The 14,450-nt window shown below is 38.5% G+C and overlaps 1 protein-coding gene across 1 annotated transcript in view; it reads right to left on the minus strand.

Moving 5' to 3' along the window:
- Positions 1 to 7,266, minus strand: part of LOC143388547 (transport and Golgi organization protein 1 homolog) — a 40,159-nt gene extending 32,893 nt beyond the window's left edge. Inside the window, exons 1-3 of the mRNA XM_077108350.1 lie at positions 7,134 to 7,266; positions 4,203 to 4,336; positions 1,252 to 1,338 (exon numbers count right to left, since the gene is read on the minus strand). Coding sequence (XP_076964465.1) covers positions 1,252 to 1,338; positions 4,203 to 4,336; positions 7,134 to 7,266 — 354 coding nt within the window. The remainder of the gene's footprint in view (positions 1 to 1,251; positions 1,339 to 4,202; positions 4,337 to 7,133) is intronic.
- Positions 7,267 to 14,450: the final 7,184 nt, after the last annotated feature.

Genomic DNA, 14,450 nt, shown 5'->3' on the forward strand with positions numbered 1-14,450 from the left:
TCTCAGGACTATCTATATATTTATTTAGTCTTCCTTCTTGCCACTAGTAAGCAAATTGACATATAAAAGGAGCCATAGTATGAATGGAAATTTTTTTAAAAATTTTTTTAAAAATTTCCATCTCCTAATTAAATCTTCATAATATTCTGTGGGGGTTCTGGGGGTGGGGGAGGCAGTTCAATGTAGTAGGGATGAGTGATTTCCTCTCCCCATCACATGCATTTCTAAGCCATGAGGGATGCATGTAATGGGAAACATAATGAAAAGGCAGAGTTCAAAACAAATGAGTTCTCTGTAATCAGTGAACTGCTGTCACAGCTTAAATCCCAAGAACTAACTCTCTTTACCAACAATGAAGTCCAACAAGCAACAGAAGTGATTTTATGGCCCCTGAGATTATGAAGAAATTTTAGGAACAGCAACAATAAACAGGATGACTTTATCCATTCACCCCATCTAATCTAAGAACTATCCTAGCCTAGCAGCTTGCATATTCTACAGCCACTACAAAGAGCTGCCCAAAGATGTTTCAATGTTGGTGGGCATCAATTACTACACAATTTAAAACTCTAGAAAATAATCAGCTGAAGTGAGAATTCTAGAACACGAAATCCTTTCAGTCACAAAATCAATTTAAGTCAGAGCACAATACAGGAATGCTGTATAAAGGAAGCAGTTGGGGCCTTAAAAGATCTGAGACTGAACATCACCTGAAACACTCAGGTCCCCTTTTCCAAATCTATAACATGACTACGATCCCATATATGACTAAGAATAAGAAAACCTTTGTAAGTACGTATTTCTAGCCTAGTATAAAAGTTAGAGTTTATTAATTTAACCTAAATATACTTAAAATGTCTAATAACTATCCAATGAGTAGTTTTCAAGTTGGAATACCTCCTTTTGCCTGTAAAATGAAATTATTTACCTCTTAAATTTAATAGCCAAGTACAAATATATTACATTATTTATTTTTCACATATAAAACAGAAGAGAAAAGCCCTATAGTTGAGTAAACAGCCTTCTATAAGAATATCTGTTTCAATATATTAGAAAACTCTCAGATTATAATATAATCACCCTTGAATGCCTTTCAAACTTTTTTTTATAGGTAGTCTGATTTCAAATGAAAATCTGATACACAAATGTTATAAACACATTATAAAACTTTCAGAAGCAGTTAACTGAATATAATGGGTGGATTTATAAGCCAGTTTACAATTGAGAACAAAAAAGAAATCCATAACTTACATCTGTTGAAATTTGTAGCTCTTCTTTAGTATATTCACGAACTACTTTGATGAAATCTTTCGGAAAATAACCAAAAATATGGCCAACCTATAGTGCAAAGGAGACAAATATAAAATAAATTCTGTACAAGAAATATAAATAAGAGATTCTCAGAAGTGGCAGGAAATATACACATAATAGATAGGTATATGGTATAACCAAGAAAGAAAGTTGCTATAACAATTACACTGAGATTATTATTCCAAATACAGAACTGTTAAAACAACATTTCCAACCACTGAAGTTTTCTTTTTTACATTTAGCTTAATTCTCAACACAGAGCATATAAAGTTAAGACTTCTGAAGTAAATAAAAGATTTGCATAGGAGATTATTGTATATTATATGGTTAAAACTATATAAATCAAAGCTGGTTATAAATGCAATTCCAAATAACCTCTAGCAAGAATTTACCTGTACATTTTGTAGCATTGCTCATAAACCAATATTTATGTCTTTCTTAACCAATATATAACAGTCATGAAAATTAATAAGTAAAAACAATACAAAATCTCTAAAATGTATTACCACTATAGCAAATGTATTGATAGTATATGCTTTCCTAGCTTTTTCCAAATCTACTTTTACAAGTACTTGGGGAGAAAATAAAATTACAATATAATGCATACTAAACCACATATCAAGCTTCAGTTTCACCCAAAATAAATCCTCTGCAGAAAAGAACCCCATTTATTTTCAGCACCAACAGCTAAATTATATGAAGTTACATAAAGTGTACAAAAGGTATATAAAGTTCCCCTTGAGAAAGACACTCTTATTACTAACTACTGACTAAAAGGAACAGAAGATTCTTGCCAATAATTAAAGGAAACTGATAGGCAAATCAAACGCCCAAAAAAGAAAATTAAAAAAGGCATCTTATCACTAACTCTAAAATATCCCCATTCATGAATGTTCTTGTTATATCTAGAAACCATCTGAGAGCCAGTATTAGTGGTAGAATACTGCCATGAAGATTAGATAAGACGGAGCAATTAAAAGTTTCATCACTGGCAGATAAAGTCTGAGACTCTAGAAAATCAACAACATTGCAGAATGAAAACTAAAAACTCAAAAGGAGAATCATTTTGAAAACTAAAGAGTTTTTAATTTCCTAAGTATAACATTCATGACATGAGAGGCGAGTCTGAGGGGAAATACACTTTTCCCTTCTGATGAAAATTCTATTAAGGTTAAATTTGGAAAAGGAAAAAAAAACAGAGATGTATGGAGAAAGGAAACACATTTATCTCTTATTAATCTGTGTCAATTGAGACCATAGATTATATAAAGCTCCATAATTACACACTGGGTGGTATCCCATTTCTTGTGATATGAAAAAAAAATGATGCAGAATCATGGAGGCTCATGACTGGAAATAATTTTTATACCTAATTTTGCTTCCATACATCATCCCTGCTGAGGTGCTGCTGATTTGATTTGTGGGTGGGGAGCAAAGAACTGCCACAAGAGAACAAATTCTGCATAAGCTACTATCAGAACAAATGTACTTAAGTGCCACTGCCCTGAATGGAAATATTCAAAAGGAAGATGGATTAGACAGGGGTCCTTTCCTAACTAAGTTTTTCACTTTATAGGGAGCTAAGATAAAACACAACCTGACTGAAGGCAAAGAAGACAAATGAATGCCACAGGAGCAATGCAAACAAAGTGCCACCCAAACACTCATCAGTCGGCAAAGATCCTTTCTGGTCAGGTGCTGAAAGCAGGGCTCCTCAGGAAGACAGGATGAGTGCTGCCACCCAGAATGGCAAGAGTCCTAGGGATGAACATAGTTAACAGGCTACAATGTGACAGGAGAAAATGTAAATCAAGCCCATTTATCCAAAAGTTCAAAGAAGGGGAGAAAGACGACTACTGTATGAAAAATGCCACTTGGGTACATGGAAAAACAGTTCCAAGTTTAAAGATTACGAATCCTATTTGGTATACTTGAAAGAAACAATAGATGGTTCTTTATATGGAGTACTGCAACTGGGACTCTGTCTAAATATAAAGTTTGTACCTAAAGGCACCAAGTTTCAAGATCATTCCCTAAGAATCAGAAATGGCAACAAAATGAAACTAGTTTTCCCATAGGGATTACTCTTATTTTCTGCTGTGTGGTATTTTATTTAGGGTGAGAACTTTCAGGGATGCAACCCGGAATGTCTCTAAACTGGAACATTCCTACAGTCATCAAAGACCCTTGCTACTATTTTAAGTAAACAATCCACATATCACATTTAAATGAAAAGGACAATACTCATAAGTATCTCAATGAGGTCACTCCTTGTGAATCTCCCCATTTAAAATATCAAAGCATGATATAAACAATGTCATGTCTTTCATCAGAAGATCCATACAACTGGCTAGAAGTAGAACCCCTGGGGGAACCTTCAGGCATAGATTATAGGAAAAGCAGGAAATGGATGACCCAGAAGTTGCAAAAAAGAAAAAAAAAAAGCACATAATGAACATAATATTCTGCTTTTTTAGAGTAAAAACAGCACAAATGATTAGGTAAAATACACAAAAAATCAACTTTAAATATGCATGCCTGAGTTACTATCTCAGACTTAATTTACAGGATTAACTCTAATGTCCTTGAATCCTTCCCTTTTGAAGCAGCAAAGCTAAGAATTGTCAGGTTTTCACCATGACAACCTTTATGATGTGTAGAGCCTTCTGGAACTTGATGTGAGGGGTAGCAACCACAACCAGTTCAGTTCTGTTTCAGAAAGTCTACTGACTTTCTATGCTGTGCCAGGCCTAAGGCATGTTAGGAGCACAGGGCCTGGCAGAGAGGTTAGGTTAACTCTACAAAGACCCCAAGAAATCAGTCATTTAAATCTACACTGCTGAAAAACCCATCAAAAGTAAGAATATAACACCTGTCAAACTTTTACTTACACTTCTGGCCCAAAGTTCTGGTGATACCTCTGCCAGTTTATAGTAGACATATACAGGGTCACCTTTTTTAAAATTCACAAAACGACAATCTGGGCCTCTGAAATCTTCAAGAGCTTCACCTCGGTACATTAACACTGTATATGAACATTGAAAAAAGAAAAACAAACATTAGAATTTGATTTTTCATGATCCACATTGACCCATCAGGAAATATGAATCCCACTATGAACAAAAATCAAGTTTTTCCAGTACTCTCTGGAATCACTTTTAATTCACCTGCTCAAAGTATCTAAAATTCTTCGAGATTTTATTGCTATAAAATACAATATTCCCTGCAATTAGACAAGGGAAAAGGAAGCTTCTCTATTTTTCTCTGTGCTGAGAAATAAAAAGCAATGTGGCTACCACCAATCATGGCTGGTTTCAGTGAAACTCTTGGTTCTTGCAGGCCTCAATTTTTTTCTGTTTCATAATCATAAAAAGCTTCATTTTGCAAATATGTAAATCCAAGTGTAGACATGGACAGGCTTAAGTATGGCTTCATGCAGAGGTAATAGGGAGGGAAGAGGGAAGAATATCCAGGAACCTCCAAGGGGTTAATTAACTTGAACTAACCGCTAAAAGACATTACCTTTAAGTGGCTGCAAGTGCTACCATGCAGCCATAAACACTGTCAATTTCATTTGCAGAAGAGTTGCTGTCTCTGTGTTCAGGATCTGGGTAAATTACCAGGAAATGTATTTTCTCTGAGCAAATATTGTTGACTATATCCAACATTAAGATTGTTTCAAAACATCCTCATTAATATCAAAAATCAAAAGTGGGTATCCTATCTGACAAGGAACAAGTTTAACCATGAGAAAAGGTCAGGCAATACCTTCATGCTTAAAATGCAGGACTAGAATCACAATTGATCTAGAAACTGGTAGAAGCAACATTTTTCTTTTGGTTGACCAAATACACAGTTTCTGATTTAAGATGAAATGGACAATAGATGTATGTAAAAAGCACAAAGAAGAAATGGAAATAACACTTTTTCTAAAGGCCAATTAGCAGTAAAATACACAAGAATGTGTGTTTTATAAAAATATATGTCTGAGGAACAAACACAGATTTGGAGAGGGTAACTTGTTATTTTGAAGCTAAAATAGGACTATTTTCAAAACTGTCAGCATCCTAATTCATAGATAATTAAGAGGCCAAGTTGAAGGTGAGAGAAACTTTAAGGTGGGGAATTCTCATCACAAGTGGAAATGGCAATGTTTCTCTTGCTCCCCCTTAGGTCATAGAGGATTTACAAATAAGTAATATATTAGGTGACAACATAATGCATACTATGGAGCACCTATTTAGTTATTTTTTTTTTGGAGCACTTATTTGGAAGGCACACAAGGACACCTGACATACACACCTCACTACTTCCTACAACACAACACAGACCCACCTGTTGTGTTTGGTCACATCTGTTTGGACACAGGCCATTTCTCAAGCTATGTTACCCCACTGAACCTTACCAACACCATGTCTTAGTACTGAGGAAGCATCAGTGATGAGATTGTCCAGGTAGCCCACATAGGATAGCGCTTGACAGCAAAGACTAGCAAACATTCTACCATGCCGGAAGCCTGATTTTGTTCACCCAAAACTGAAAGGAAATATCATGGCAGCTGCTTTGCTTTTCTGAGTGTTTATTTACTCCAGCCTTAGGGTTACCTCTAGGAACAGCTTAACATATATTGGAAACATCTTTTTTCTTTATGGGAGTGGAACAAACAATTCAAATTATAAAATTTGTTTTTGGTAACACCAATTTAGGCATAAAGAGCTCAATGGTAAACTTCTTGGCCTTTTCAGCATGAATATTTTAAAATATGTACTGCTTACAATTTATGGACAACATGGTCATCAAGTTACAAGGTTACTAGAAACCAAGCAGGAGGCCAAAAGAAGAATTCTGGGCCAGTAAATATATAGAGGAAAGAGGTTCCAACAACACTAGCAACTGAGTCTAAAACTGAATTGGCTTATAAAAATCTTGGAGTATTATTGTTATTGCAACAAACCTCTTCATCTGAATCTGAATGGCTACATCCTCCCCACCGCCCACCTCCAATCCAGGTGTGCAGGAAGCAATTCTGTCCGCTTCCTGCACACAGAAGAGGCTGCAGTTCCCAGGTGGCCAGTGCAGATCCTTGGCCTCTTTCAAAAGCAAAAGATTACTGGCCCACCTGCTACCCTACCTCAAATATGAAGGGAGGCTTCTATGCACAGAAATGACAGGTTGAAGCAGAGTCGGGGCCGAGACCTGGGAACACATTGCGTGCCTGGACTTGGTGCTCTTCCCAAGTCTAAACTCTAGTCCCTGTTAAAAGGCAAAACCAGCCCAATCCCCAGTGCAGCAAAAAAAAACGAAGGGGCCAGTGAGCCTTTCCCAAGGAGCCCCACCATCAACCTGCCACTGGGATTAAGGCCACCTAGCCCTGGAGAGCATCTGCCCTGATACCGCACCGGCCCAGGTCCCTGTGGCGGGGGCAGAAAAGCGCTCTGCTACAGTGTGGGGAGCCCCGGGCGCGTGGCGCGCAACCCCATCACCCATTGAGATCCTAGGCAAATCCTGGAAGGGAATAAACTGAGAGCTGTCCCTGGGGAATCCTGTTTCCCAACCCCCGCCTCAGTCAGTAGAGAAAAATAAAACGCTGGCAACAAGTGGGAGTCCAAACCCCCGCAACCCGAGCGGGCTGGCGGGGGCGCAGGCAGAGCCGGAGTGGGCACACGCAGGGTCCCGAGGCTCTTGTCACTCCTGCACCCCACCCGTCGTCCTTCGACCCCCTAGCCCAGCCCGCGGGGCTGGGGACTGGGAGATCAGAGCCCCATGCAGCCCTGAAGAGCCACCGCAGAGACCCCGGGCCGCCCACCCGCCTGCGCACTCACTGCTGCATTCGTCGTCTGCACAGAGTTTGTGCTTCCAGAAGCGCTGGCCAGTGCTCGGGTCCGGTTGGCCCAGTACTCGCCAGGTCGGACAGAGCACGAACAGCCAGAAGAGCAGCCCCGGCGCCGCAGCCATGTTGTGGTCACCTCGGGGAGTAGGCTGCGGCGGGCATGGGGCTCAGGGGGCAGGGTGGGTAGCAAGGCGCGGAGGGGCGGCACCCGGGAAGGCTTCAGCCTTTCCCGGTTGACACGTCAGCAGGGATATATGGGGGTCGATGCACTGGCTCTACTGGGGAATGCAGGGAGCCGGAGCTCCCCGTCCTTCTCTAGTGGAGACCTGCTCCTCAACTGAAGACCTTCTCCTCTAGTAGCTGCCGTGGCAACTAGGACTCTCTTTCTCGTCCAATCACCTGCCTTTGCTTCGGTGCCCTCACAAGCGACCCTCCGCATGATTCCATTCGCCACCCACCATCCCCCGCCACTCCGCCAACCGGTCTTTTCTGGCTTTCATCAACTTCTCATTTGTGGTCCATCCTGAACTAGCCTACTCCACTTCACCATCACTCCCATCCCCCATTCCTGGTCTGGTACCACCTTTTCTGAACTACCAAATCCCACCCATGACTTGTCACAGCTAGTCTATGGTTCCAAGCTCCCTCCCCTTCAAACTCCTAGAGGTTCCTTGAAGCCCCACCCCAATCCCTCTGATTAGGAAAGGGGAAAGTGGGAAAGTGAATGGAACTGTGAGTGAGGGTGTAAACTGGAGACTATGGCCTGCTTTTTTTTAAGGCGGGGACAAGTGAGGGCAGAGAGATGGACAGTAGTCTTCGGGCTAAGATCTTGAGATTCTTATCTTTATCCATAAGGGAAGAAATCATTTAATTCAACAGCATATTTTTAACTTTCATTTTGTGCTACCATTCATGCCAGATGCTGGACAAAGCCCTAGCACGGTGTGGGAGTGGATGAAAATCAAAAGACAAGATATCTGGTCCTGGTCTGAAAAAGTCCACAACTTCGTGGGAACCAACTGTCAAAATCGGTTGTCAGAGAAGAAAGCAATTAGCTAACATTTCTTGAACACTTTCTTTATGTCCAGTTGTTATTCTGAAGGTTTTATACATATCAATTCATTTAATCTTCATAACAATAGTACCTTACAGTAGTAGTAGGTCCTATTCCAATCCTTATTTTAGAGTAAATTGAGGCAGTCACACATCCAGTTGAAAGGTTAATAAAACAGGTACTTGTTACTCTGTTTTTCTGTATGCTCAACAAAACACCGTTGAAATCTTAAAAAACTGTCTGCTAATCTTGTTCCCAGAATGTGCTGTCCCCAACTGCCGAACTGTTTGCTAATCTTGCTCCCAGAATGTGCTGTCCCCAACTGCCAAACTGCAGAATGTAACTTCCCTCCCTGCCCTCTTCAAGGAAAGTATATAAGCTCTGCTTAAGCTGTTGTCAGGGCTCTTTGCTCTCTCTTTGCTCTGTTCAAGTGAGCTCTGAGTCCCAGCATGCTGGTCAATAAACCCTTTGCCATTGCATGAGATAGTCTCTTGGTGGTCTCTTCCTCCGACGCTCGCCTGACCTTTACACAGTGAGTAATGGAGCTAAGTTTCAAACCCAAGGAGTAGACTCCTTTTCATCACAACCCATCAACTAACAAGCAAATGTTGTACTTTCTGACAAGAGGAGCAAAATATGATTTAAATCATAATATAGCTGAATTACTGATATGTACAGTTAAGGGGGGGAAAGGCACAAGCTAGCCAGCCCAAGGAAGAGTGTCTGCAATGCTCTCATCCTTGGTGGAGCCATTCTCATTTGTCTGTGACCAAGGGCTTGTTACTATAGTCTCTGCTAAAGTTATTCATCAACCTCCAACACTGAACCCATCAGTTGTTTCCCCAAATTAACTGAATCTTTAAAATTTAGAGAAAAGAATGTAGTCCACCATGTTCATAATGTTAAATAAAGAAAACAATGGAAAAAAGGTGTGCACAAACATTTGTCTACAGGGGCCATGAGAGGTCCCCGTTGGTCCAGTGTACTTCTGCGCTTTCTGGAGAACCAGTGGATCATAGAGAGAAACTGTCTGAGTCATTCTTCATTTCTTTTCTACCATGTATTTACTATGTTATAAAATGTATCTACTAGGCATCTCTAACAACATGTTGAAAACTGAACTCATTTTTCTCTCAAAATCTGCTCCTTTCAGTCTTCCCTAACTCAGAAATAAGAATGACAATTTAATTCCCATTATCCAGGTGCTCAAAGCCCAAAACTTACAAACCATCTTTGATCTCTTTTCTCTCACATTCCAACTCCAGTCCATTAGACAATATTATGACTTTATTTTTATAATTTTATTGAGATATAGTTGACCTACAATAAATTGCAAATGTTTAAGGTGTAAAATTTGATAAGTTTTGACATGAATATACCCATGAGACTATCACCAAAATCAAAAGAGTCTTTCATCCTTCTTTGTAATCCCTCCCCTCTTCTTTTCTGGCTGTCTCCAAACATCTCCTGTCATTATAGATTGTTTTGCATTTTCTAGAATTTGATATAAATTATACAGCATTTTATTTATTTATTTTTCTGACATCCTTCTTTCCAAGTAAGCATTTGAAACATGCCCAGAATCTGACCACTCCTCTGCATCTGCTAAGCCAATATACAGGCCAAACCCACATCATAAGTCACCTGAATGATTTCCATAGCCTTCTTCTGTCTTTGCTTCTGCCCTCATTTTCCCCAATATCTACTGTCCTGATGGCAACTAGACTGATATTTTTAAATATAAATTTGATTGTGTCTCTCTGTTCAAAATCTTCCTATAGCTTCCCATTTCCAAATAAAAGGCAATGACTTTAGCCAGGCCTGGTCGTACTCATCTGTAATCCCAGAAGCTCAGGAGGCTGCCAGGAGGATCCTGAGTTCAAAGCCAGCCTCAGAAATGTAGTGAGTCCCTAAGCAACTCAGTGAGACCCTACCTCTAAATAAAATATTTTAAAAAGGACTGTGGGTGTTGCTCAGTGTTTAAGTGCCCCTGGAGGTTCAATCTCTGGTATCAGGAAAAAAAAGGAAAAAAAGCCATGACTTTATTATGGACTGCCCTGCCTTATTATGGACTGCTCTTAATCAATGTGACTCCCCTCATCCTTTTCTCCCCATTTCCTAGCATTCTTCTCTTGCTCTGTTAGTTCCATTTAAATACACCAAGCCCACCCCTGCTTCAGAGCATTTACACTTGCAACTTTGCCTCAACCTTAACTCCCCAAATCATCTGACTAGCTAACTACCCCCCTCACTTTATCATGTCTTTGCAACAGTGGCATTTCATGTGATAAAGGCCTTCCCTGGCCACCCTACGCAAAATAGAGCCTCTTGCCATGACTATCAAGCCCATCACCCTGCCTTTCTTTCTCTTCAGACTTGCCTTACCACTTTAGACTTCTCTTACTACTTGCCTTACATTTGTTTATCTATTTGAGTGCTCCAACCCAACCTCAAACACAATTTCCAACACGAGCAGGAAATTAGTTGTTTTGATCACTACTGTTACATCAGTGACTAGGGAAATGCCTAGAATGTATGAGAGAGTTAACAAATGATTTGTTGAATAAACTCATGGTTCCAATGATCTCAACTCCAGGAATGGACCCCTGAATGTTTGTGTTGAATAAAAACATAGTTGTTGTGGAGAGTAGTTGTTCGGTTAAATGATACTGGAATATTTAAGCAGTTCTTTAAAAACTAGATTTAATTTTTTCCTATTTTTCTTATTATATAATATGGTATGTTGTAGAATTTTTCTTATTATAGAATAGAGATTAATGATAATTCATTGGTGGAAAAATCAGAATAGCAAAATGATCTAATTGCATATTATCTTCTTGATATTTACTTTGACTCATAATCAGATATAATTTTATATGCATAGTTAGTGCTTCCAGTTACTGAAGAACTAGCTGCTTAGTTTGTAGAGTTTTCAATATTTTGATTTATCAGTATTATTTTTTAAAATTATTGCCTTAAAGACATATTAGCTAGTCTGGTGGATAATGAGAAGAAAATTTCTCAACTGGCCACAATAAGGTAGTGGTAGTTCTTTCTACCAGGATACATACAATTAGTGGATGAATCAGCATTCACTTTTACTCATAGCATTTAAATATGTGGCATTGATGTTTAATATAAGGTTATGTTAAAAACCTTCAGAAAAGTAACAGGATAGAATGTGGTGGTGATTGTTGGCATGGAGATAAATAATCTCAAGTGCATTATTCTTTAATACCTCAAAGGGAATTCTTACAGGGTAAGGGTTGAGTAATTGTTAAAGGTAAATGTATCCAGTTTGGGTGGAGGGGACATAAAATTCTAAGTATGAGGGTTCCTAATGTCAGAGTACAATCTAAATGAGACAAGAAAAACATATCTGAAACAAATAATTGGCAGCATAATAACATATACCATTGGAAACTTGTGAAGGCACTTGCCTAGGAGCATTCAGAAGGCCTAACGCTGCCGTTACCAGGAAGAACCTCATCTATTGTAAATGATGTGCCAGAGAATAGTGTTAAACATTATGGAGGACTAAATCTCTCCAAGAGGGGCAACAGATTTACCCTCGCATATGAAACATTGGAAAAAAGTGGACAAAATACAAACAACAACAGTTTTCAGATATTAGATAGTAAGCAGCATAAGAGTGACCTCTAAGATAAAGTTAAGCATGAGAGATGAGTGCTAGGATTATCCCAATTTACTCCCTGGAAAGAATTTTTCAGGCCACATTCAGAGAAGGGAAACTCAAATAGAAAATCTCCTGAGTTGAAGAGATGGATTTTAAAGTCTGAAGACACCGATGCAGCTAGAAGTCACAGATCAGAGTAAAGGAGAGAGTAGAGAACTGCAGAGGGAGAGAGAGTGTGTACATGTACTAGCTCTCTAGACATCTATGGAGGGTTCCCCTGAAGTCTGTGGTTAAGTAACAATGGGCACACATGTAAGGCCAGAGAAAGAATCTTCAGAAAGGAACAGGATGGAAGGTGGTGGTGATTGTTGGCATGGAGATCAATTTTTGTAATCACCAGCTGGAATGGAAAATCTATAATAAAAAGGCATCAAGTAACATAGTCAGTAAAGGGCAAAAATCAGCCCAAAATTGAAGGTAACTCCTGTCTAGCAGAATCTTAAAAAGATAAAAATGTTTCCAAGATAGTTCAGAAAAAAGCTGTACACAGCTCAAGAATATTTAAAAGAATACAAAATATCCAATACTCAACAAGGTAAATTCACAATGTTTGGAATCCAATAAAAATGTATGAGGCATGCAAAGAGGTAGCGAAATATAACCCATGTTGAAAAGAAAATTAATAGAAATGATCATTAATTACACTGTGATAGAGTTATTATACAAGGACATTAATACAGTTGTATACCATATGTTCAAGATGCTATGGAAAAGCATAAGCATGTAAAGGAGAAAAAAGAAGATATAAAAATGATCTAATTCAAACTCAGATAAAACAATGGCTAAGGTGAAAATTACACTGAATGAGATTAACAGCAAATTCTACATTGAAGAAGTCAATATCAGCAAACTGAATATGCAGTGATAAAGACTCTCCAAAATGAAACACGGAGAAAGAGACTGAACTGAACAGAGCATCAGTATGCACAGCTTCAACCAGTCCAATATATGTGTTATGGTAGTTCCTAAAAGAGGTGAGAAAAACACATTTGAAGAAATAATAAATAAAAATGTTCCATATCTGATGAACACTCAGATTCAAAAAGCTCAATGAACAAGAAAAATGATAAAGATGACACAAATATACACTAAATGCTTAAAACCAGTGCTAAGAAAAAATTGAAAAGCATCTACAGAAAACAGATACCATTATGTACAAAGGAGTGAGAGTAAAATGTCAAAATTCATTCAAGAACCATGCAAACCAGAAAACAGTACATCAATATTTTCAAGTTCTGAAAGAAAAAAACACTGACATCCTAGAATTGCATTCCAAATGAAAATATATTTCAAAATGATGTAGTCTTTAATGCAAAAGATTTTTTTTTGAATTTTTTTAATTTTTATTTTTTAGTTCTCGGCGGACACAACATGTTTGTTTGTATGTGGTACTGAGGATCGAACCCGAGCCGCACGCATGCCAGGCGAGCGCACTACCGCTTCAGCCACATCCCCAGCCCCAATGCAAAAGAATTAAGTTAAACCCTACCCCACATAAAAATTACCTCAAAATGGACCACAGACATAAATGTAAGAACTCAAAATGGACAACACATATATATGTAAGAACCAAAACCAAATGTAAGAAAACATAAGTAAAACTTGGAGAAGAACTTAACTACGAAGTCATTACTTCGTAGTTAAGACACCAAAGGCCCAAGCACCAAAAGAAAAAATAATAAAGTAATAAACTTCATCAAATTTAAAACTTTTAAAGGCTACCATCGAAGAAAGTGAAAATACAATTATAGAAGAAAATATTTACAATTCATGTAGTTAGAATATAACTACCGAGAATACATAAGCAATTCTTATTGTTCAATATGAAAAGACAAATGGCAAGAAATTAGAATAGACATTTCTCCGAAGAAAATAAGCAAAAGCCAATAAGCAAATGAAAGGATACCCAGCACCATTAGGGAAATGTACAACCTCAGTGAGATACTACTTCACATCTATTAAGATGGTTATAATCAAAAAGATAATAATAAGTTGGAAAGGATGTGGATCAATGGGAACCCTCACACACTACTGGTAGGGATAGACTACAGACCTAAATGTAGCAGCTAAACCTATACAACTTCTGGAAGAAAATATAAAAAGCTGCTTGGCAGAGACTCTCTCTGCCTCATGCTCTCTTTTTTCTCTCTCTCCTCTCAGAAATAGATCAGACTTAAAAACTTTGTCTCATGCTGGGCGTGGTGGTACATACCTGTAATACCAGTGGCTCAAGAGGCTGAGGCAGGGGGATTGCAAATTCAAAGCCAGCCTCAGCAAAAGTGAGTCACTAAGCAACTCAGTGAGACCCTGTCTCTAAATAAAATACAAAATAGGACTGGGGATGTGGCTCAGTGGTGGTATGCCCCTGAGTTCAATCCCCAGTACTAAAAACAACAACAACAACAAACTGTCTATTCTATATTCATTGTTATGGAAATGGAAAGGTAAGCTGACAGACTAGGACAAAGTATTGGCAAAACATATATCTCTCAAGAGAATGATATCTAGGATATGCAAATGATTCTTGCAACTTATTAATATAAGAAAAATGAGCCAAT

Source organism: Callospermophilus lateralis, unplaced genomic scaffold, assembly GCF_048772815.1.
Source record: "Callospermophilus lateralis isolate mCalLat2 unplaced genomic scaffold, mCalLat2.hap1 Scaffold_592, whole genome shotgun sequence".
Classification (NCBI taxonomy): Eukaryota; Metazoa; Chordata; class Mammalia; order Rodentia; family Sciuridae; genus Callospermophilus; species Callospermophilus lateralis.